This window comes from Diceros bicornis, chromosome 29, assembly GCF_020826845.1.
Source record: "Diceros bicornis minor isolate mBicDic1 chromosome 29, mDicBic1.mat.cur, whole genome shotgun sequence".
Taxonomy (NCBI): domain Eukaryota; kingdom Metazoa; phylum Chordata; class Mammalia; order Perissodactyla; family Rhinocerotidae; genus Diceros; species Diceros bicornis.
This window is the reverse complement of record NC_080768.1, coordinates 38,702,520-38,727,565: the sequence shown is the minus strand read 5'-3', so window position 1 is coordinate 38,727,565 and position 25,046 is coordinate 38,702,520. Positions and strand designations below refer to the sequence as shown.

The 25,046-nt window shown below is 42.4% G+C and overlaps 1 protein-coding gene across 2 annotated transcripts; it reads right to left on the bottom strand.

Annotated features, from left to right (window-relative positions):
* Window positions 1–902: 902 nt before the first annotated feature.
* Window positions 903–14,685, bottom strand: GINS4 (GINS complex subunit 4). 2 transcript variants are annotated; one of them, XM_058525281.1, is made up of 8 exons: window positions 14,561–14,685; window positions 13,773–13,887; window positions 9,097–9,183; window positions 8,350–8,388; window positions 4,597–4,694; window positions 4,340–4,428; window positions 2,159–2,249; window positions 903–2,064 (listed from the first exon to the last, which is right to left on the bottom strand). In XM_058525281.1, exons 2-8 carry the CDS (start codon window positions 13,866–13,868, stop codon window positions 1,968–1,970), a joined length of 597 nt encoding a protein of 198 aa, XP_058381264.1. In that variant the 5' UTR covers window positions 13,869–13,887; window positions 14,561–14,685; the 3' UTR covers window positions 903–1,967. The 2 variants fall into 2 exon arrangements, with proteins under 2 accessions (XP_058381264.1, XP_058381263.1); XM_058525280.1 differs by having other exon boundaries at window positions 8,275–8,388; window positions 14,561–14,683.
* Window positions 14,686–25,046: the final 10,361 nt, after the last annotated feature.

The following is a 25,046-nucleotide window of genomic DNA, read 5'->3' as shown; positions in this document are numbered from 1 at the left end:
GGAGCAACTCACTCAGTGGCTTTAGCAGAGACTTTCACCTCCTCCGCGTGGCCCAGCACGCACAGGACAGAAGCTGTGACAGGAAGACGTAGAGCTCTGTCACTCTAAGTGTGGTCCCTGGATCAGCAGCAACTGCACAGCCTCTGGAGCTCCTCAGAAATGCAGAATTCTGGGCCCCATCCCAGACCTCCTGAATGAAAATCTGCATCCTAACAAGATCTCTAGGCAACTGCTGTGCACATTAAGGCTTAGGAAATGCTGTTCTAGATAACAGCATAACAGCCCAGGTTCCTCTCCTGGCTGCTTAGCACAATGGAGGCAATGGCGACAGGGCACACACACGTGACTGGAAGGAGACTCAGGTTCAGACTTATGGCTTTGTTCCCCACCTAATACATCCTCCCACCCTGCCTACTTCTCAGACTGCTGCGAGGACCAAATGGGATCCTTGCTAACAGAGCCCTTAACTGATCTGGGCCCAGCCTGCCTCTCAGACCTTATCCTGCACCATTTTCCATTTTGCCCGTTGTGTTCTAGCCGCACTGACCACAGGCAGGACTTGTTTCTGCTTCAGGGTCTTTACACAAGCGGCCTTCTCTGCCTGGAGCACCCTTCCTTTTGATCCCTGTGTGTCTGGCTCCTTGTTATTCAGACCTCAGCCTAATTCAGTAAGAGTCACTGAAATCAGTGAGAATCCCTCAGACCATGAGTCACTCTCGGGTGAGTCACCCTGCTCTAATTCTCTGCAAGGCCCTTATCACTGTCTGAGCAGGCATGGTGACTGTCTGACTCTGGGTTGGAGCCCCAGGGTCTTGAACTGTGCCTGGCACACTGTACGCTCAGTACATATTTGTGTAATGAATGGCTGAAGAGGGTAAAACATGCTGGAAAAAAGCACTACATGAAATATAAAATGCTTTTATTAACGAATAAAACCTTCTTTGCTTTCACTTAGTGACGTCTCCTGGAAATGACAGCAATATTACATTGATTACTCTAATAGCCTATGTCACGTAAATGAGGACCTGCTGCCTTTCTATCAAGCAAGAAAAGGCTGGAATGTAGATTGCTTTTCATCACATTTCAAGGGAGGACGATTCATTCAATGTCCATATGTCTTTCCTGCAGGTATCACTGTGGCATTCTCCATTCTCAGAAGTTTAATTGCACCCATTTCCCTTGGGAAAGTGAAGAGCTTAACAAAGAAAAGCTGATACTGAGGTTACTATAGGATTGTCACTGTTGCTAGCAGAGCCTTGGCCAAGGTGGCCAGATGGCCCGGAGGCTGGCCTGGCGAAGCTGCCTGAGATTCGGGGAGGCTGCAGCGTAGCAGCAGGGAGAACGCACTCCATCACACCACAGGCCAAGAACTGTCCAGAGGCTCCTTCTGCCACCAAACTGAATCTTAGTAATGGGTTATTGGTTTACTTACGATTCTCAGTTAAGCATGACGGAAACTGGTTTTAAGGCCAATATTAGAGGTTCCCAAAGGTTAGTTCACACAGTTTAGTGACGTATCACAGAAGAAGGCTACAACTGTTTCTCCAATTGACTGTCTTCCTACCAGAAAGATTAAAGGAACTCTCTTGCCACTATCAGGCCAGGGCTGACTACAGTCCCCTAACACAGGCAGTGGTGCCTTTTCATGAGCTACTTTTCCCTCACTTTCTTTAGCTCAAAAAACACCACAAAGGGAAGAGGTGCACAAAGTGACAGTCTCCATGTATTTGCCCAGGGCACAGAATCAACAGAGCAAGGGCCCCATCTGCTGATGCTGGCTAACACAGCAGAGTCGGGAGGGCCTGTGGCATGTTAGGAATCCCACTTTGAGCTCCTTTTCAATGCCCAAGCGACCCCCAGCACTGCTGGGAAAAGTCTGTGGTCCACAAGGACAAAGTGACATGAGGGATTTCTGAACATTTTCTCCAGGGTTCTGCATCTTCATTCTTGTTTATTTAGTTCTGTTTTTAAATTAGCTGTACTGCTCCAGAAGCAACCAGAGGTGCAATGGTTTTATATCGGATCAAGTGCTGTGAGCCTTCTTCCAAGTCAATCACATAGTCCCTGAAAAAGGAGGAAGAAAATGGGTGTGCAGAGCTCAGCTGGTGCTCCACTGCGAGGAGTATCTCCCACTGTCAGAGACACACACGTCACTCACCTTTGCTCATCTGTTTCTGGTTCTACCAGGATGTTTTCTTGTCGTTCTTTCACTCTTAGAAACACATATGAATCTAGATCTGGTTTGGGAACTGCCAGAAAAACACCAATGTGATCAGAAAATGCTCAGCTAACAAGATCAGTGTGGGAAAAGTTGCTGGGATTAATTGTCTCAAGCACTGAGGGACCCCTGATGTAAAAGCATTGTGTGGGGCGTGATTCGAGGAGAGATCTGGCTCCTTATAGAAATAGCACACTTCCCACCCATGGCTTCACACAGCAACCACTCATTCAACAATGATGGGCATGTAAACTGAGCAGGGAATTCTGCCACAGTATGGAGGATACCAGCAAGCACAACACGGTCTCTGGACAAGGTGGTACCAGCAGCATCTGCTGAGGCTTCATATCAGTGGCACACTCACTCAGTGATGTGGGGAGAAAGAAGTCAATGTGAGCAGTGAAGGAAAGGGTGGGACATAAAGAGGAAAAGTGAGCCTGGGAGGTAATAGCAAGGGCCACAGTAGAAATATGCATGACATTTTGGGAGGACAGAGTGTACAAATCTGGTCAGAAAGTATTTCTATATAAAGGAGGAGGAGGAGAGAATATTAGGAAGACTGGGTCATATGGTGACAGTCTTGAACGTTAGACTAAGGACTATAGGTTTCAACCTATAAGTGGACCCTCATTGGCTGATTACAGGTTAAGAAGTTGCTGTCATCCCTCTTTCTCTCCCAACATTTCAAGTGCGTGTGTGCCCCAAGCTGGGCTGCTTGTTGATGGCTCATCTCCTGGTGCTCCACATGTACCCAGAGCTCCATCAACTGCAAGGTCAGAGCACCTACTGGATAACTCTCAGTTGGAAGAGCCCAGCTCAGGTTTCATACTGCCCCTGATCCCCTCATCTCTGGGAGGGGGTTCAGGATAACTGGCTCCAAAGGTCTAAGGAGGGTCCCCTGGGATGCTCTAGGGTTCTGGGTCTGCCAAAGAGACTCCAACTTCACCAGGTCAGTCGGCCCCACGGGGCAGCTACTGATTCCAGGAAACTCAGCTTAGATTTCAACATGCCTTCCCCGACCCTGATCTCAGGGTCTACAATGCTCCAGAGGCCTGAGGGGGACTCAGAGCAACTAAGCAAGACTCTGATTTTACTAGGGCAGGCTGGTCCCCCCACCCACAGCTTCAATCCCAGGAGCCTGGCTCTAGTTCTTGGAAGGGATGTGGACAAGTGACATGTGAGTGTTTTAGGAGGTGTCCACCAGCATCAAGTAGAAGCTCTGGGACAATGGCTTAGACCCAGTTTCAGAAATTCAGATGCATGCCCACCAGTAGTCCCATGGTTGCTTTAATCAATTGGATGTGACAGCCCTGGGCGATGATTAGGGAGATGGTCCTTGCTCCATTCCTATCCTTCTAAGGTGCAAACAAAAGTGGCTGACCTGGACATGGACTGGCCTTTTGTTTCCCTCAGGCAGGTTCACCAAAATGACCACTTCAGAGTTCCAGAAATCTGGTTTGCGTTTGCTTGCTCCTGGTGTTACAGGCTGCACTGTGTCAGCTCAGCAGAATTTAAAGGGGACTGTGCGAGGAGGGCGAGAGGTGGAAGCTCTGGTCCTGCTTCCCTTCGCCCAGCCGCCTTCTCCTTCTCCCCCCCACTCTCAGTCCTGTTCCCCTTTCCTTAATGAGAGAAACTCCTCACAACAGAGACTAGAAGCCTTTACTCCAGGTGACAGGGAATCACCAGAGGTTTCCTTAGCCTCCTATTTAAAGCCTCCTTGGTAGCTGGACAGTCCCTGCACGATCTGGAATCTGTGAGGAAAGACTACCAGCCCCCTGAGAGCAGACGCCTTGTACTGTCAGTGCTCAGAAGAGCCTAGTACAGTGCAGATGCCCAGCAGGTAACTGCTGGAGGGACGAGTGACTGAACGCACGACTGAGTCTATGTCTAGAACGGCAGTCACAAGAATGTCAACCCAACCTGAACAACACAGAGTTCATGCTGATGTGGCTACCCTTGCAACAATTTTTTGTTAAAACCCTTCCTCTTTTCTGTTTATCTACATACTTATTTTTCCATGTTTGAGAGAAAAGAGTGAAGATTCTATTCCAAGGCACCTGAAGATACTTAGGGTGTAAACTATGGCCCCTCAGGATGTCTGAAAGAGAATGTTCTGCTCACCTGACCTCAAGAGGTCCACCTTCTGTAAGTTAGGAGGCATATGCTTTAAGGCAACATTCTTTAGATAGTTGTCTGTGTTAGCCATGTACCTGAAATACAAAAATGCACATCACTGTCACAACATGAACTGTATGAGCCACCAAGGCTATCAGATAGAGAACAGCGGCTCTGAGATGGGCTTCGTGGATACAACCACCAAAACTCATGCTCACGAGCCAGGGAAAGAAAGGTGGTTCCCACACTCACTGCTTACTCACTCTGTGGCAAAGGCAAACTCTTCTGGAGAAAGGCTAGAAGACTCCCCCTCACGGCGTGTTTTCTCCTTTTCAAGGATGTGAGGGAAAAACTTCTCTATCTGCGAGGATAAAATCACGATGAAAACATCTGTCAAGATTCAAGTGTCCAACATACCAGATTTCTGAAATAGGCTGAGGTTAATCTAGAAACTGACTTTAAAAATGGCAAGTCTTGAATATAACACCTGAAACTATGAAACTTCTAGAAGAAAACATAAGCAGTATGATCTTCGACATTGGTCTTAGCAACATATTTTTAAGCACCACGTCTGACCGGGCAAGAGAAACAATGGAAAAATAAACAAATGGGACTACATCAAACTAAAAACCTTCTGCACAGCAAAGGAAACCATCAACAAAACGAAAAGACAACCTAACAATTGGGAGAAGATATTTGCAAACCATACATCTGATAAGGGCTTAATCTCCAAAATATATAAAGAACTCATGCATCTCAACAACAAAAAAACTACCAACCCAATTAAAAAATGGGCAAAAGACCTGAACACACATTTCTGCAAAGAAGATATACAGATGGCCAACAGGCACATGAAAAAATGTTCAAAATCATTAACTATCAGGGAAATGCAAATCGAAACTACAATGAGATATCACCTCACGCCCGTCAGAATGGCTATAATTAACAAGACAGGAAACAACATGTGTTGGAGAGGATGTGGAGAGAAGGAAACTCTCATACACTGCTGGTGGGAGTGCAAACTGGTGCAGCCACTATGGAAAACAGTATGGCGATTCCTCAAAAAATCAAGGATAGAACTACCATATGATCCAGCTATTCCACTGCTGGGTATTTATCCAAAGAACTTGAAAACACCAATGCGTAAAGATACATGCACCCCTGTGTTCATTGCAGCGTTATTCACAATAGCCAAGACTTGGAAGCAACCTAAGTGCCCATCAAGGGACGAATGGATAAAGACGATGTGGTATATATACACAATGGAATACTACTCAGCCATAAGAAACGATGAAATCCAGCCATTTGTGACAACATGGATGGACACTGAGGGTATTATGCAAAGTGAAATAAGTCAGAGGGAGAAGGTCAAATACCATATGATTTCCTTCATTAAGTAGTAGATAATAACAACAATAAACAAACACACAGAGACAGAGATTGGATTGGTGGTTACCAGAGGGGAAGGGGGGAAGGAGGAGGGCGAAAGGGATAATTCGGCACATGTGTGTGGTGATGGGTTGTAATTAGTATTTGGGTGGAGAACATCATGTAATCTATGCAGAAATAGAAGTATAATGATGTACACCTGAAATTTATACAATGTTATAAACCAATGTTACTGCAATAAACAAAAATTAAAAAAAAAAAAAAAAAAAAAAAAAGGCAAGTCTTCCTGGTCAAGACTCTTTCTTATAATAAGGCCCACACTCTGGACTTCAAGAAGGCAGGTTCCAAAGAATTCAGAGAAAAGAAAACGGCTCTAAAACGGAAGACAGTTTAAAAAGGATGAGAGGCTATCATAAAAGAAAATCCAAAAATACAATTGTAAATGACATTTAAGAGGAAGAGAACATTTTTATGTAATTGTACAGGGTGTTCTTCTATGAGATGAAACATAGACAAATGCTGGAAAGATGCATACAGAATACACAGGCAGATAGAAGAGTGACACTCAATTTCAAGAATATAACCAGCAAGGATAAAGCCCAGAATCTAGGTGAGTCTTGGAAAAAACGCTAACAACTACCTGGAAAACAAAACAAAAACAAAAACAAAAAAAAGCCAAAACCTATAAAAAGTTGTGTCGTCAGGAGCTGGGAAGGGATTAGGCTGTTGCTCAGAGTCAATGCTGTTACTGTTATCCCCGTGGAAGGAAATGCTCCCTGCAAGTAGGGAAATGACAAAGGTGAGGAGGAACTGAAGGCCAAGACGAAGGAGTACTTACTCTTCAAAGGAGTTTAGTTTTTTGGCTTGGATCAATTATGTTCCAGGATAAATTAAATAAAATTCGTATAGAGTGTAATTATATGAAGCACTTTCTCCTGTTATATGCAAATTGCTACTGTTACAGTATCACTTAGTGTACTAAAAATATAAGTAGTTTTACAATCTCAGAAGAACTACTGAGTTCAGAAGAGGTGTGAAAGATCTGAGATAGGCAAATATCCCGATTTTTAAAAATACAAAGGCGGCAGGGAATCTTCAAACACAGAGTAGTGTCCTTAACATTGATATGTGGCACTATACTAGAATAGTATAATGAACTCAAAGAAAAGTAAGTGGTTAACATGAAGAGGATTTATCCAAACAACAACAACAAAGTGAGTGGCGTGGGAGTTGACAGTGAGTGGAGAGGCATACTGTGTGTCTCAATTTTTTCAAAACGTGATATCGTCTTTATGACACCTTTGCGGACAAACTGTAAGCCTGGGGCCAGGTAACAGTACAGATTGAGACTCAAAAAGAGTTAGACAGAGAATACTGATTGAACAGACAGATGTCATTCCATAGGGAAGTCTCTGGTGGAATACTCGATCAATGGCCCAGTCCTAATAACGAATCAGGTAAGAACCTTGATGACATTCTTATCAAACTTGCTGATGTCACAAAGTGTTATGAGATAGCTAATATATTAGGTGACAAGATCAGGATCCAGAGACCAGGGAAATGGCCCAATTTAATACGACGAAGTTTAAGAGGAATAATAATCAAGCCCTACACTTAGGGGTCAAAAATCAAGCCATATAAATACAGGATGGTGACAGGATGGGGTAATAATAAAAACTTCAGGAAAGGTTAGAGTTCATGGTGAGTACAGAATGAACTAAGCATGGTGTGTCTGTCAAACACGCTGATGTGATACTGGGCGGAATTACTACCAGTTTAATATCCAGAATAAGGGAAATGACTCTTGTTTTTCACAAAATTGACCAACTAAAACTGGAATATTGTATTCAGTTGCAGGTGGTATAATTTAGGAAGAACCTTTTTAGGGAAAAGATCAGGAGGGTAAATGGAAATAAATGGTTGAAATGTTTAGCTGAGAGGACTTTGATGAGACTTGTGAGCTGTCTTCAGATATCTGAAGCACTCTCATGTAGAAGAGAGAATGTATTTGTTTTGTAATAACTAAGGGGACAAGCGGAACCAAATGAGAAGAAACTTCAAGGAAGGAAGCACTTTCCAGGGCTGAAACAGACATCATACAAAATAGACTGTTTTGCAATTTCATTTTTATAAGTAAGATGGCCACAAGGCTAAAGCTGAATGTCAAGTTATCACGGTCCATTTGACATTGACTGTATGACAGATGCAAAATAATTTTTAAAACCAGCTCTCCTCTAGTCAGTATTCCCTGTTTAACCAACACAAACAACCCTATCGTCAGCACTGCCATGCTGTAACTCCAGGGGGCACCATTCACACAGCAGATAAACAAACTAAAAATGTGTTCCTGGAGGTCTGCAACACACGTTTCATCTATGCTTCTCCAGAACAATCTCTTGCCCTCCTTACTCTTTAGCTATCCTGATATTGGGCCTCAGAAGCATCTTTTGGCCTGGAGCCTCCCAGGCCCCAGTCCAACCTCTCCCCAAGACACTTAAGTCTATACCATAGACTGCACTGTCGTAATGCCTACAGGTATCCCCTTGTCAAACCTTCATGAGCCGACACCGCAAGTAGCTGCTAAGGACGTAGCGGATCCTCTCCATCTCCATTCGATGGATACTGACCTTCAGGTCCCCCTTCTTGGCTCTCCTGAGATTTTCTTCCTATTAAAAGAGAAAATGAAATTTATAAAAAACATGATATTCAAAGACTAAGGACCTTTTTTGTTTAATCTACACACAGCCCACAAGGACCATCCTCACTGGCAATGCTGAGGACTCAAAGACTACATTCTGAATATGCGTTGGTCAGAAGGGCCCAGAACTCCAACCCAATTATTAAGGAGATAATATAGCAGACAGAAAAAATGCCTAAAGAGTCTAAAAAGTAGTGTAAAAACACCAGTCGAGAAATTGTAAAATACCAATGTTTTTAAGCTACTTGAGGCTGATAATGACTTAAGCCGAGCTCATCTAAGCCAACGGCAGCACACTCAAATGATTATGGGGGCTAGGCAGGTAAGGTCTATGAGAAAGGTAGGCAATTAGGGACTGTGGGGAACTGGAGAGCACACTGAAAGGTGGCAGCCCTTACCCTGCCCTGGTCAGCTATTGTCATGTAGAAATGTGGGGCCAGTGATGACAGGTTTTTGGACTTTTCATGGGAAGCTGATATGCAGATATTCACAGGAACTCTCCTGCTTTGTAAATGTAGATAACTAATTCAATATTAAAAACAACAACAACAACAACAACAACAACTTAGGCTGGGCCAAGCAAAGCAGATTTGCTATCAGACCACAACCTCTCCCTATGCTGACAGACCCTTTTAACGTTCTCGTCCTTTGTAACCCCGAGACAAGCAACTCTTACCATGTGATCGAGCTGTTCCATGACACATTCTACAATTTCACACTTGCTTTCCAGCAATTCAGGGGCAAACTTTTCATTCATCCAGGCCTAAAAAACAACGGCACAACAAAAAAAAGCATCACTCACAATGGCACAAAACAATCCTGTTAGTACACACTCCCTGAAAATCCCAGCTATCTCAGGCAAAGAAAACTGTTTGCCTACCAGCTGGAAATACCGGAAATGCTTTGAAGACAAGCTACGTTTAATGAAGGCTTTTCTGTTTCTTTTAGTGGGAGGACTGTGTTCACAACCTTTTATTTAACCAACATTACCAAAAAATCACTGTTCACTTCAAGAATGGTATACGATCCCAGCGCTGAGAGTGACGCCGCCTGGTGTTCAAACAGTACCTCTGACAGAGTAGCATCAACACATTTCTACTTCTTCCTTGCTATTTCCCACCAGGGGGCACGAGCACCTTTCTATTTTGAGAGATGAAGCAACACTTGACATAAATCCACACATCTCTTCATTCCTGAAGCTCAGAGCACTTTACACATACTTTTTCATTCATCATTATAATATGAGAGGAAATGGATATAGCTATCTTTATCTCACTGATAAGAAAACACAGATTAAGTTATTTACTAACTGTCCAAGAGTATAAAGGATCACAATAGAAATGGATATTCACCTATTAAACAATTTTAGAACAAGAGGTTAAATCCCTAATTTTGACTCAGGCTCAGATGCTTGGTACATTTCAGATATTACCAAGGCTTGGAGAACTGAAATATCCACAGGTGACTGAAGAAAACTCTACTTATCTTTCACTTCCAGGAAATCTAGTTTTAGCATAGCTCAGAATTACATGCCAATCAGGCTCAATTTATTCCTTTTGCGTCCTTGAGGCTCTACTTCTCCAATTATCACCATCAAGACATATTATTAAATACTGGGGATTGCTACTATCATAAAATTTTTTTCAGGTGCTCAAGCTTTAGTGTTACAGATATAGAAAATTAACCAGAAAGACAATCTGTATTTTCAAGTAGCATAATGAATGAGAACAGATCAAATTGTCATAGAAGACTTATAAAGTAGGAGTTTTTCTTTTTAACTGATTTTATTAAATATTGATTAGATACAAAAATATTTATGAAATACATATTAACATGAAAAATAGTGATAAAAACACCTGTGGGCACATAACTTCATTAAAGAATTTTACCATAAAGTCCCCATGTGTCCCTCCCTCCTCGGAGGAAATCATTAGCCTGAATTTAGTATTTAATATATTTTATAATTTTGAAATTATAAAAATTATAAATTTTTATAAAATTTAAAATAAAAAATAAAATTATAAATTTTTATAATTTATAATATAAAATTATAATTTTATAATTTATCAATTTTATAATTTGATAATGCCTGTATGGTACACTGGGGTAAAATGGAGTAGATTTGGGGGAGTTTTCTCATTTACATTAAGAAATCATGACAATAAAATATAAAACACTACAGGAAACTTTATATTAGTACAAAACTTTCAAATAAAATATTTTAAAAATTTTTAGTGAGAAACTTGTGTTTAAATCCATGGTCTTTTTTCAATAATCAGGTTCTATGTCTGAGATGGCTACATCTGGCTCCTGACCAAAATTTTTAATGACAAATATGTTCATCATTGCTATGGGCTAAATTGTGTCCCTCTCTATCCCTAATTCATATGTTGAAGTCCTAACTCCTAGTACCTCAGAATGTGACTGTATTTGGAGACTGGGTCTTCAAAGAGGTAATTAAGTTAGAATGAGGTCATTAGGTGAGGCCTAATCCAATATGACTGGTGTCCTTATAAGAGGAGGAAATTTAAACACAGACACACAGAGGGAAGACCATGTGAAGACACAGGGAGAAGATAGCCATCTACAAACCCAGGAGAGAGGCCTTAGGAGAAACCAACCATGCCAGTACCTTGACTTCAGACTCCTAGCCTCCAGAGTTGAGAAAATAAATTTCTGTTGTTTCAGCCACCCAGTGTGGCTACTTTGTTATGCAGCCTTAGCAGACTAATACAATCATTAAAATGAGAAACATTGCACTGTAGGTAATAACTTTTAAATCATTTTTCACAGGCATGCAGGAGTATCCTATATATGCTCCTGGAGCTGGGTCTATCAGTGGTCCTGTCAAGTTGCCCCTTAGGCCATGCCACACAGCCTAGGAGTCCGTGTCCAGCTGCAGCCACTGTCCAGGTGGTGGACCAGCCCTGGCTGCACTCAGGGCACTGCAACAGAGCATCGGGCCCAAGATGTTAACTCATGTGCACCCACTGCCAGGCTGCGGCTGTGCTGTCAGACCCCACTATCCTCAGGCTGCCTTCCAAGGGGCCCCCGAGGATACCGGCAAGAGGCAGCCAGCCTGGGGGCTCTGGCTGTCCCAGAGGGCAGAGGGTCAACATCACGAGGCATCTGCAGCACACCAGTGTGTGCTGCATCAGTCGAGCTGGCAAGCTCTGCCTTGAACAACAGTTCTGCAAGCGTCTGAACTTGACATATATTTATGTTTCTTCAGCAACTTATTTCCTGTTGTTCTACATGGTGTTCCTGAGAGTTCTTCATGCTGCTGCAGGAGCTTTTACTCATTTTATTACCATCTTTTTTCCCATTGTGTGTCTACGCCACAATTTTTCATCCATTCTATTCTTGATGGATATCTGGGTTATTTCAGTTTTTAACTATCACAAGCAATGCTATGAAAACTTTGTGCATGTCTCCTGGAGTACACGTGTAAGTTTTCTCTAGGGCATGTAGCTGGGAGTAGAATGACTGGGCCACAAGATATGTGTGCCTTTAACTTGACTAGACAATAACAAATTCTTTTCCAGAGTGACCAATTTACATGCCCAGGGCAGTATACAAATGTGCAAATTGCTCTATATCCTTGCCAATGCTCTATATTGTTCACTTTTTCATTTCTACCAATCTGATGAATATGAAGCAATATCTCATAGAGATTTAAATCTTCATTTTCCTGATTACTAGAAAGGTTGAACATCTTTTTCATATGATTATTGGCCATTCTGGTTTCTGCTTCTGGGAGATGCCTGTTAAGATTTCATTCTTCGTTGGGGCAGTTTTTGAAGTTTGTTTATGTATTGTGGATACTAACCTTTTGTCAGTTACATATTTTGAAATGTTTTCTCCCAGTTTTGCAGCATGTCTTTTTACTCTTACCAAGGTGTAAAAACAGAAGTTCTTAATTTTAATGTAGTTGAATGTATCAGTTTTTTCCTTTATGCTTTGTGATTTTTGTTTAGTGAACCCTTTCCTAATAAAGCAGGGGCTCTTCAACTGGGCTCCACAGACTAGGTGGGCAGATTTCAGGTGTCTGAGAACCTCCTGAAATGATATGCAGCATTCTGCATGGGTGTATATATATACTATTCTGGGAAGAAGGGCCAGACTTTTCACTAGAGTCTCAAAAAGGTCTGTGATATTAAAACAAATTAAGAGTAACTGCTATATGGTCAGGATTATCATATAAGGTATAATTTTAAAATTATCTTCCTTCAGTTTTGTCACTCATGATGGCATGTTTGGTAGGAAAAAATGAAGAATACTAAAGTAACAAACGAGCGAGTTCTGGAAAGGGGCAGTTAAAGGGAGAAGATGAGAACAAGGCAGCAGGTGTAGTGGATTAAGAGCACACGTTTTGGCGTCAAAGAGACTTGGGTCGTATCCTGATCTGCTGCCACTGTGTGACCTTGGGCAAATTACCTGACATCTCTAAGCTTCAGGTTCCTCATCTGTAAAATGGAGATAACAATAACCCCTGCCTCACTGGGTTGTTGTAAGGATTATTACTGCTCACAGCCAACATTCAGTGAGTGCTTATCACGTGTCAGGCAATCTGCCAAGCACTTTACATATATTACCTCATTTAATCCTCCCAGCAACTCTGTGAGGTAGCCACTATTATTAACTCCATTTTACAGTCAAAGAAGTGCTTGAGACAAGCTATATAACTTGCCTAAGGTCACATAATAGACTAGTGGCATGGAGGGATCTAAACACAGATAGTCTGAACTCCTATCTTCCAGAGCTCCACGAGATAGTGACTGTAAGTAACTTAACACAGTTACTGGGACACCGGAAATGCTCAATAAACCATGGCTATCATGACTAAAAGGAGAAATATCCCAGAAATGATTTTAGATAGCCAGTGGAAAAAGAGAACAGCTGACAAAAGCAAGTATATGGGAGGAAAAGGAAAAATAAGAGCAGTTTTTTCCTAAAGGTGTTCCAGCACTTTCTTGCTAACCCAAGCATTCTACAGGGAAACAGCAGATGTTTCAGGGACTAAGGTTTAGAACTTACAAGTCTCCACCACAAAACCTCTGCAGTCCCCACAAATACCAAGTAGATCCTTTTCTATGAACTGTTTTATTCAATGTGCCCAAAGCTGTCCCTTATTGGCCCCACTTGAAGATTTTGTATTTGACATTATGAAGTTTCTAACAAAGCCTGTCCCCACTACTTCCTATTTCTGTGTAGATGGTAAAATCTAGTCCCTCTTCTCTTGAAATAAGCCTTGAATTCCATTTCCTCGTTTTCTGATTCCCGACATTTGCATAGTTGGGCTAAATAAAAGGGCTAAGATTGGAGCAAGGGGACTCTATTTGAGGTGCTTACCTGCTCCAGCCTTTCAATGAGCTCTGCAGGAGTCAGGACCACCTCCTCACTACCCCCATCAGAGTCCTGTCCCGTGAGATCCAGTTCCTCTGCCATCTTCTCTGAAACCAGGAACCTAATGAGAATAAAAGAACTAATACCCTGCAACGTGTTTTCCATTTATTTGCAAGAACAGGCAACTATGTATCTACAACTGGGGTTGTAGAGGCTCACTGGCAGTAGCTAGAGAATTCACAGACTTTGATTTTATAATTCTTTGCCTCTTCCTCCAAACCTGAGGTCAAGTATTAGTTTCTCAAAGAGGTCACCCCTTAGAAGCGTTTCCACGTGCACCACGAACGGTACACTGGTACATCACACCACGTGATAACCACCTGTCTGCCTTCCCAGCAGCGGTCCTTTCCTCAGGGGCTGTGTGCTCTTCAGCTCAAGTATGAACCACCATCCGCTCTGTGCCTGGCACTTCTAAGTACTGGGGCCATAGTTACCTGCGTAGTCCCTGCGCTTAGCACCGTGCTTAACTCACAGCAGGCATTTACAACTGCTGGGAGAGCTAACCAACGCCTCGTTCCCTAGGGCCGCAAGGCCCAGCGACATCAGGCCGGCCAGTGACCCCAACGGCTCAGGAAGGCGGGTGGTGGGGCCAAGGGCAGTCCCCGGAGCCTCAGAAACTGAGAGCGTACCCTCCCGCTCCTCTCCTCGCTCGGCGCCGCGAGCACAGCGGCCCCCTCCCCACTCTCCCCGACACACACACACCCACCCACCAGAGGTCCCACGCGGATGCTCACCCAGGAGGCAGAGAGACACTCCGAGGTAGCACGCGGCTAGCACCGGAAGCGCGTGGGGAAGCGCCGGGCTCTCCCAAGGAGCACCCGGCCGCCAAACACGCCGTTGGAGGCCTTTCCCGGACGTACCCAAACCTCCTCTGCAGCTCCCGCGCTCCCCTCAGAAACTCTCCGCCCAGGCATGACGTCACCGCGCACGGGCGGCGCTGGCCAATCACGGCCCAGAGGCTCCGTCCACCCGGGGGCGGGGCTTGGCCTCTGCGGCTCGCTCTGCAGCGCCCTCTTGAAGGGAGGCGGCGGCAGGCTGGCTCGGGTGAGCCTCGCCCGCCTTGGCCCGCCGCGCCGCAGTGGGGTCCCGGCTGGCGCCGCCCAGGGACCGTCGGGAGGGGGCGCCTCGCCACCGCGGCTGAGGACGCTCGGCGGTGTCGGCCTCCCGGCCACCGGGGTGCAATCGCCAGAGTATGTCCTGGCTGGTGGGGTGGGAGCGGGTGGGGGGTTGGACGACAGAGATATGGGCTCTGTTAAAATCAGGCCAATACCGTCTCTTGGGTCGTGCTCTCCACCCACCGCTCTGTGGCCCTTCTGGTTCCTTCTTTGCCAGGGCTTCAGCTATGGCCACTACTTCCAGTTCTAAAAACAGCTGGGCTGGTGGTTCTTAAAGCGCGGTACCAGACCACCAGCAGCAAGGTCGTCTGGGAACCCGTGAGAATGCAGATTCTCAGGCCCCGGCCAGCCCTGCTGAATCAGAAACTCTAGGGGTGGTTTAACAGACTCCGTGAGTCTGATGCAGGGGAGGTTGGAGAACCACTGCTTTAGGCAATGCTTCCATCTCAGCTGCTTGACTCTCTAGGATATTTTGATATCTACTGCTTATGCCTTCTACCTTTAATGTAAGACAAAAGCATATATATGTAAAAGCATATATGTATATATTCGTGCTGACATGAATTCAGACAAGTAAAACGTCGAGCTACAAACATGGCAAAAGAAGGAAAAAGCTACTGCCCCAAGTTGGAGAGGATACAGAAAATAGGACCCTATACAATGAAAGAAAGTGAACAGTCAATGCAATTTCCAGATGGTGCTCAATGAAGAAATTCACTGCTGTTATAGACACAGCAAATAGAAACAGCCAAAATGTTTGTGGATAGCTATAGAAATATACATTAATAAGAATGAATCTATTTTTTTTCAATCACCAAGGAAAAAAGACAAAATTTATGTATCTATACAGTATTGTGAGATGCTTTTTGGAGAAAGATGCTTTTGAAAAGGTAATACCATCATTACTGTTCTGCCTTCGTCACTGCCCTTGCTCATTTGGTCCAGCTGTTTGTCACTGTTTCCTTCCTCCGAATTCCATTACATTCCTGGTCTCACTATCCTAAGAAGCAAAGCACTAAGTTTTGGAGAGGGTATTAGTTAAGCAAAGTTTAACCTCCAGTTGATCTGAACGAATGAAGATTTGGACTAAGGACAGGAAAGTAGAAGGAAACTTGCATTTTTAAGGAAGGCAGAAAAATTCATGTTTCCTTTTAGCCTCTCAAGGAAAGCTGTTAACTGGTGAATTTGCAAGTATTTTTCTGGCCAGCGGTAAAACCCCATACCTGCTTGCATGGCTGAGATGCTGGAAATCTCAGGAGGCCAGGCCAGGCATGGATCTCCGTGACAAATGTAAGATTGGAGCAATTTGTGATGTTCCTAATTCCCTTTCGCCTCAGACTTTTAGCTCCTATCCCTTACTCAAATCTCATCTTGAATTCAAACACATTAAATTAAACCATATATGTCCCCAATAAAGGTATAAACTTTTCAAAGTTTGTCTAAATGTAATCCTAGTTTCTGGCACAGACACATAAACCCTACCTCTGCCTCTGTATTTTGTTTTCTCTTGGTTAATAGGAGGATGCTTTTTTCTCATAACTTAAGAATATTCTTAAGAATAACTATTCTCAGCCTTATAACAAAAAAGTGTCAGTTTGCTGTGGAGGGGTACTCACATCTTCTGAAAAGAAAGCTGATCCAGGAAGTAGAACATTTGGCTTCAAGTTTGAGCTCTAACAAAGGCTTCCCAAGCCTGGGCACAGACCCTGTAGATGCCATCTCCTCCATTCGCCTTGACTTTGTCAATAAGGGTTCACAGTGACATTGACGGAGGCATCGACACCTGCCAAAGGCTGTGGCCTCCTCAAGCACAGAGTAAGATGATGTTCTCTCATCCCACTGTGGCCATTTTACACCCTTGAAATTTTCCTCTGAGGATGGCAGACAGAACACCTGTGGGCTACACCTCACTGCCCACAGGCTTAGACAGCTGTGCTGAAGCAGGCTGTTGGAGGGTGGGTAAATTCCCTTGAGAGAAGTAGGACAATTTCAGTCACTCTGGCTGAAAACAGTGCTGCTGATTTTCTTGAAGTTTACAGCTTCCTCCCTTACACCCTTTGCTCCAGTTATGTCAAAAGTTGGACAGGAGGGATTTTTTGTCTCCTTTCTTTGCACATGCTGTTGCCTCTTTCCAGGCTTCTCTCTTTCCATTTCACCACCTGATGAACTCCTATGCATCCTTCAAGACTCAGCCAAAGTATCTCTTCTTCTGTGAAACCATCCCTAACACATCCACCCCTTCTTTAGGTCACCATGTATGTTACTATTCTGTTACAACATTTATCATGCTACATTGCAGTATGAACATGTCTGTTTCTTCTATTAGATTGTGAATTCCCTGAAGGCACCCCCCACATCTAGCACAGTGCCCCTCATTTATTCATGCATTAATTCTTCTTTCCACAAATATTTCTTGAGCATCTAGTTATATTTGAGAATCTCCTGCCAGGCCCTGTGTAGGTGCTAAAGATAAAGCAGGGAATAGGAAACATAGACCTTGTGATGGAGACAGACAATAAACAAACAATAATTATTTGTCAGGTGGTGATGAAATAAAGTTGGGTAACAGATAGAGAACATTGAGGGCGGGGAGGCCTCTGTCTTAGACGGTTGGGGAGGCATCTGTCTTAGCACGCTTGGGCTACTATAACAAAATGCCAGAGATTAGGTGGCTTATCAAGAACAGAAATTTATTTCTCACAATTCCAGAGGCTAGGATGTCCAAGATCTCAGCACTGACAGAGTCAGTGTCTGGTGAGGGCCCACCTCCTACATGGCTGTCTTTTCACTGTATCCTCACATGGTGGAAGGAGCAAGGGAGCATTCTGGGCAACTTTTATAAGGGCACTAATCTCATTCATGAGTCTGCCCTCAAGACTTAATCACCTCCAAGACCCCACCTCCTAATACCAGCACCTTGGGGGTTAGGATTTAAATATATGAATATTGTGGGGACACGAATCTTGAGCCTATAGCAGCCTCCTTGAGGAGGTGACATGTGAGCATAGTCTGCAGGAAGAAGGAATAAGTTCCAAGAGAGATGGATGTGAAACACTGTGAGGAGATACAGAAACTGTACTGTCATTTATTTATTGCAGAATATACAACCACCATGAATTTTCCTTTTTGTTTTTTTAAACAAAATTTACCTTCTGAAAAACTATGGCCAATATAGCATTTAGCAGGTAAAATGATTTTTTTCGGTAAGAGTCAAGCAAAGAGAAATGTGACCTTTCCATCAAGAAATTCATGTGCCTTTATGTCATGAACATCTGATGAAAAGCTGCTATGTCTAAGTGCCGGGCAGGTCTTCATGTTTATTAGGGTTCATGTAATTTACCCTAGGGAATTGTCTTTAGGTCTAAATGAAAACCAGGCCAAACTCAGCATTTCTAAATGCTCTCAGCTTAGGCCAATGCTCTTTTTTGTTTTTAAATATGACGCCATAGGAAAAGGCTTGACTATAGTCATAGGAAAAGGCTAAAGGGGAGCCTTGTTTGAGTGTACCCTGTATCAAAATATCACGCATTTCTTTTCATTTTAATGTCTTACTTCTCTTTGTGTTAATGGATCACAGACATGGCACCATTTTGAGAACTTCACATAACTAATGTAATAGGTCATTCCACTTCAGACTAAAGTTTTTTGAAATAATTTTTCTGTGCAGCGACAACTCTTAGAATACAATTGAGTTAATCTGTGCATAGGTAATTGTTCCCCTGAGCTGACAAGACACAGTAAGATTTATTTTAAAATTTTCTTAAGCTCCAAACTTTCTAATTAGACTTACAGAGAAAGAGTTGTATTATAATTGTTACCATTTTATTTTCATTTCTACATAGAGCATCTATAAATTATACCCCTCTTGAGGTGTCAGTACTTGAAATAATAAGGAATAAGAGGCCTGGGTTAGTGAAATTTAAAAATTTGTGACACTTTAAAAACTTCTGGCATTATGTCTAGGTTTCTTCTTTTAAACACTTAGAGGTTTCTCACTGGTGAAACTGAACAGCTTAATTGAGTTCACTATTCACCCTCTATCTATCAGGAGGCTAAAGAATGTGGTGATTAATTATGTTCCATGTCACATAATATTATCTGGGTATTTTACTATAAAATTAGCTAGAACGGGGGCCGGCCCCGTGGCTTGGCGGTTAAGTGCCGTGCGCTCCGCTACTGGCGGCCCGGGTTTGGATCCCGGGTGTGCACCGACGCACCGCTTCTCTGGCCATGCTGAGGCCGCGTCCCACATACAGCAACTAGAAGGATGTGCAGCTATGACATACAACTATCTACTGGGGCTTTGGGGGAAAAAACGGAGGAGGATTGGCAATGGATGTTAGCTTAGAGCCGGTCTTCCTCAGCAAAAGGAAGAGGATTGGCATGGATGTTAGCTCACGGCTGATCTTCATCACACACACACACACAAAATTAGCTAGAACGGATAATGTAATAATTTAACCTTTAGAGTATCTCAAAATGATAGAAACCATTAGATTTTTCAGTTTATGTTATGTTCAGTTCAGTTATGAAAATATTTTCAGCTGAAAATACTGAAATTTGGTCATGAAACTGTGTTAATTGTTAGTATTTTTTGGAACAGGAACCAGAAGCCTTGGGTCCTTTGGCCCATCATGGCTGATGGTGCCGAGAGCAGCTAACTTGTTAGGATCAATAAGATGTGGATGTGACCTGTGGAGCTCTGTGAAGGCCAAAATTACTCTGGGCTTTCCCCGTTTGTGGGGACGTGACACCATAAGTTTCCCAGTCATCCTCTGTTTCATCTTAGACATGTTTACTTCAAGTAAGAAATTCAGCTTGACCCTGAACTTTACCCTTGGCTGTGTGCTGCTTCTAGGCTGGAAGTTTAATTCATTTATTTTAGAGGTCTACTCACATATCTGTAAGCAGGAAAAAGCCATTTGTCCATATTTTTCATTTTCTTTTTTGTATAAATAGAACTAACAGAACGCAGAGGTAGTGCCTTTTGACAATCAAGGAGAGCAGTGAGACAAACAGGCCAGAAGGCTTAAAGGAAATGGAAACTGGAGACTCAGTGAAGTCCCAGGAGGTGGTGGGTATCGTGTCCAGATTATCAAAGCCCATATTGATACTGACGATCTTATCTGGTGTGCATAATATTTAGGATATGGTAATTTATATTGACACGCATGTGATTGTTTTTGTGATAAAAATTTTTTAGACATTTGAAAAAGTAGGGGAAAGCAGCAGCCATTTAACATTACAAATCCAATCTAAGCCCTGTACTCCTCTTTCTGACCCATTCCTCTTCCTCCCTCTCTAGAGGTAATCACAACTTGGTGTTTATTGTTCCCAGGCATATTTACATATTTTACCACATACCTATGTATCCAAAAATAATATGGTAGTAATACAAGAGTTGTGAGTATATGTGTGTACATGTTATCAATTAGGATAATTCATGGGATGTAATCATAAAGCAACTTATTTTTGTCTCTGATTTTATTTTTACCCCTTTACATTTATTTGTTGGGTATAGTTCTTCCCCTCTCCCTTGACAAAAACTGAGGAAGGTCCATGATAACTCTTGTCCATCTTTGGTTGGAAAAAAAAGTCCCATGATCTCTTTAAGTCACAAAATGCAGTCCCAATACAGTAATTAAAATGTCCAGTTTTGTTATAATCAAAACCCACTCTGGGGAATGGTGCCATACTGGGGGCTTCGCATTGGCCTCCACTGGCCGATGGGGCACTCAGCAGTGGCAGTAGCCAGGTCAGGCACAATGAAAGGAAGTCGATGTTGTTGCCACATGTAGCCTTCATCCTTGCTGCCATGACTATCTTACATGGTCCCACCGAGCAAGCACCAGGGAGCTGGGAAGAGGCTGACTGACATCAAAGGACTTTCCACTTCCTCAGTGAGAACTCTCTGCAGTAGATGCTATCTGTGGGCATTTACACGGCATATGAATTTCTTCACACTGAGTCCATTCCTAGAGGTCGTTCCACAGAGTATCCCTTGACTCCTCCTCACCAAGCCTTCCAGGTTTGTCTTTCCAGGCCCCTAAGCAGTTGGCCAACTAGTTAGCCACTTCCATGAATTAGTGTACCAGGCTCAGATCTCCCGCTCATTCCTCCCACTGGCCAAACCCTACTGGAAGCCTCAGGGCAAGGGAGCCAGGTTGATGCAGTCAAACAGATCAGTTTTCTATGATATAAAAGAGCAAGTGGAAAGAGAAAAGATCTGGAGGGGCAAAAGGAGACTATCCTGCCCACCAGACATGTCTGCGTCTGAGTCTAGGTCTTTATTCTGTTCCATTGTTCTGTGAGCCTCTCCTTGTACCAATGCCACACACATCAAGTACTACAACTTAATATGTCCTGCTAGTTGTAGGGCATGTCTCTTCACTTTGTCTACAATCAGCATGACAAGTTCCATCAAAAACCTTACTGGGACTTTGTCAGGCAAATAAGTTTTTAAGTTCTTATAAAGCCTGTCTGTTAAATGAACTAATTAGACTAAATTTTACCCTATGAGCCTAACTGCCTCCTCCAGTCTCAGCAGCATTTTTACTTTCTGCCTTTAACTGTTGCATATAGTTAACATGCAGCTGCATGTTATTCTGACATCACACATTTCCTTGTTAAATAGAAAAATTGTGGTTATTTCAAAAACAGTATTTGGGAATAGAAAACAATGTACAGAGGCAACCTTATTTTTCCTCAGAATTTTTTCACAGAGTCTCTAGCAGGGATCTGATTATTTATTTATAGCTCTTGCTGGCAGGCGTTGGTAGTTTCTCTTTGTCAATACGGTTGCTGTTGGGAATTGTGGTTAGGAGAGGATTTTTTCTACCCTAGTAGGAAAGTAGCAAAGTAGTCTCTCCATATCATTAGGTATTAAGTGAAGATCTTTTTCTGCAGGATTAAAAATGCCCCAAACATGCTGTCAGGCCTTTCCTTTCCTAATTAACTGAGGCACTTATTTAAAAATCAGACAGTAACACTACAATAATGTTGCTTTTTCAAGTACATAAACCTTCAAATATCTAAGAGATTAGGAATTGGACTAAATAAAACATTTGTACATTGTATGAGATGCACACAGATGTGCAAAGGTTGTACACACCAGTCCTTTAATTGGGAAGGAAAGGTCACATTACATCTGTGTTTCGAGTCCTTGTCTATCACAGAATCTGAGTTTCTCCAATTACGCTGTTTGGCAATTGGTTCTTCCCAGAAGACCAATCACCAAAACATTTTGAATACAAATTATGATGTTCATTTCCAGGCAATAAACTGGGCTGTGAAAATATGAGGTAAGAGAATATAACATGAACAGAAAGATGAAGATCAAGAGCAACAGCTCTAGCAGCCAGTGGACTGATTTTTAGGTACCACTCCCCCCACAACGTCGCCTTTTTTTAAGAACTCTTTGTAAGTGAAACAGAAAGAAATTCTTCAAAAACAAGGTGATTTATTAATCTGAAGATTAATGATTTCACTACCAAGGTAAAAAGTGACAGCACAAAGTTAAATACGTTCTTACAAGGTCAATAAATACTTACATTGCTCAGATACCATTAAAAAAAAAATTAGAAAATTCTGCTGGCATAAATTTGTTTTAACTTGACAATGCCCTTTAACCAAAAATCTTTGGTTGTGCCTGATTTATAAAAGTATTTCTTTTTGTAAAATGGAGTCTTAAAAATTTTTAAAGTAGGCATTAAGTTCCTATAGGTTTTAGGCAGAATTTCACAGAACTTCATACCTGCACCATTTGAGGCATATGGGAGAACTTAAGATACAATACAGAAGAGTCACAGCATTTATTTTGGTCATGTAATTTCGTGTCTACTCATTTTGGAACAAAATACATTTACTGCTGTACTCCTAAACTATCCGAGAACTTAGGTGGTCCAGAACCTATATTTTGGCATTCACAATTTACAGCAAAGAAGTTAATCAGACATTTGCTATCCTCTACATGTTTCCAAGTTTTGAGTACTGCAGAGTACTATTATAAAACCATTTACTCCAGCTCTCGTGGAAAGAATAAAATTCTTTGCACTTTACACATTTGCAGATTAAAGTTGGTCACTGTATAATAGGTACATTTATTGATGTCTGTTCTCCAACCAAGCACAGATAAGGATGGGGCTCACTTTGGCTATTTCCATTAGTATTTTCACTATGGAATAGTCTCTGGTGATATTAGATTATAGGCCTGTTTGATTCATTTTAGCTGCTAAATGAGTGATCAGCACATTTTTCATAGTTTCTTGTAACTTTGTACATGAAGAAATATAATAGGACTTGAATACAAATTCATGCTTTATTAGGTCCTAGAGAATTCTGAAAAGGGGCAACTTTCTAAAAGTGAATTTTATCAGAAGATTAAATAGAAGAAGTTAAAAGAATTAAGGAGAAATAAACTTTAAAATGTTTTGCAGCTTTAACCAAAGCTAGATTCAACATCACACACTGGCAATGTCAATGATATACAGAATAATAAAAGGACAAAGTATGAGTAGGAGGCTTATTCATTATTTACACTACCCACCTGCTTCAGAGGTTTTGAATGCAATTCCTTTCCTTTCCCTGGGAATTCCTGATCTAGAGGAGAAAGGTCACGCAAATCCTCAAGAGTAGTGACCTCTGGGCAAAAGCCCACCCTAACAGAGTTTGAGGCACACATAAGATCTCTTTCCAGTCCTAGAAAAAGACTTTACAAGGGGAGTATACAAGTCCCCATCTTACCAAGTCAGAGAAACACCTCCCTAATGAAGATGTAGTAAAGGAACTCTGTTACATGACTGTCAACTTCTGTCTCATTCATTTATTCACTCTACAGACAGGTGAGTGAGAAGTCTATGTAGCTCTGTGTGTGATGATGTTCGGACTGAGAGACAGAGGCAAGGAGAAGCAGAAACAACCTCTGCTCTCATGGATGACTCTCTCCATTGTTGGGAAGCAGAGGCATGGCGAGGGTAGGGGGAGATGAGTACATAAGTCAAATACGCACTAATACTCTGACTTCCTTTTTGTGAAATAAAAACAAACAACAGAACAAGAAAAAAGCAGTTTACTCTTGAGAAACTATGACTTCAGCTTACGCTAGGAGCCAGGGTCAAGTGGAATATAGAAGGAACTTAATTAAGGTTTTCTGACCACTTTTTTGACTACTGGCTGCATATGAGTATGATCTGCTATTAATTTAATTGGGTAGGAAAGACAAACTGAGGGGCCGGCCTGGTGGCGTAGTGGTTGAGTTCGCGAGCTCCACTTCAGCGGCCCGAGGTTCCCAGGTTCAGATCCCAGGAACGGACTGACACATTGCTTGTCAAGCCATGCTGTGGCAGTGAACCATATAGAGGAAGATGGGCATGGATGTTAGCCCAGGGCCAGTCTTCCTCAGCAAAAAGAGGAGGATTGGCAATGGATGTTAGCTCAGGGCTGATCTTCCTTACCAAAAAAAAAAAAAAAAAAGGAAAGAGAGAAACTGAAAATCTTACAAAGAAAAATTATTTCACAAAAGTCAGAATATAGACTATATTTTATAAGCTGTTATTCTCTACAAAAGCACTTCATTTTAAAAAACAGAGTCATCAGATGAGCCAAGATAGTAACAATAACGGATAAATTTTTCCCAATGAAACATTCTAATCTCTTATTTCTTTAATTGAATACATTTTTTCTTTTTTCGAGGAAGATCAGCCCTAGGCTAACATCCATGCCAATCCTCCTCTTTCTGCTGAGGAAGACTGGCCCTGAGCTAACATCCGTGCCCATCTTCTTCCACTTTATATGGGACACCACCACAGCATGGCCTGACAAGCGGTGCGTTGGTGCGTGCCTGGGATCCGAACCCGGGCCGCCAGCAGCGGAGCGCGAGCACTTAACCGCTACACCAGGGGGCCGGCCCCAAATTGAATACATTTTTAACTATTAGGGACTATTTCTTGGTTTTTTACCTATTTATCTAACATCTGCTGTTATGACATAAAGCATGTAAAAAACTGAAAAGTGTGACAAACTACATAAATGTAAGATGTTTGTTTAAAAACACCAAGCTACACTGTAACAGTGATTCTAGTAGTATTGTCTATCTGCCAAATTAAAT

Coding starts and splice junctions, on each gene's coding strand:
- GINS4 (XM_058525280.1), bottom strand. CDS start 13,868: ATGGCAGAGGAACTGGATCTCACGGGACAGGACTCTGATGGGGGTAGT. Junction 4,429..4,596: donor GAGTTTGCCTTTGCCACAGA/GTGAGTAAGCAG, acceptor TTTGTATTTCAG/GTACATGGCTAACACAGACA. Junction 2,065..2,158: donor CCAGAAACAGATGAGCAAAG/GTGAGTGACGTG, acceptor CTCCTTTTTCAG/GGACTATGTGATTGACTTGG.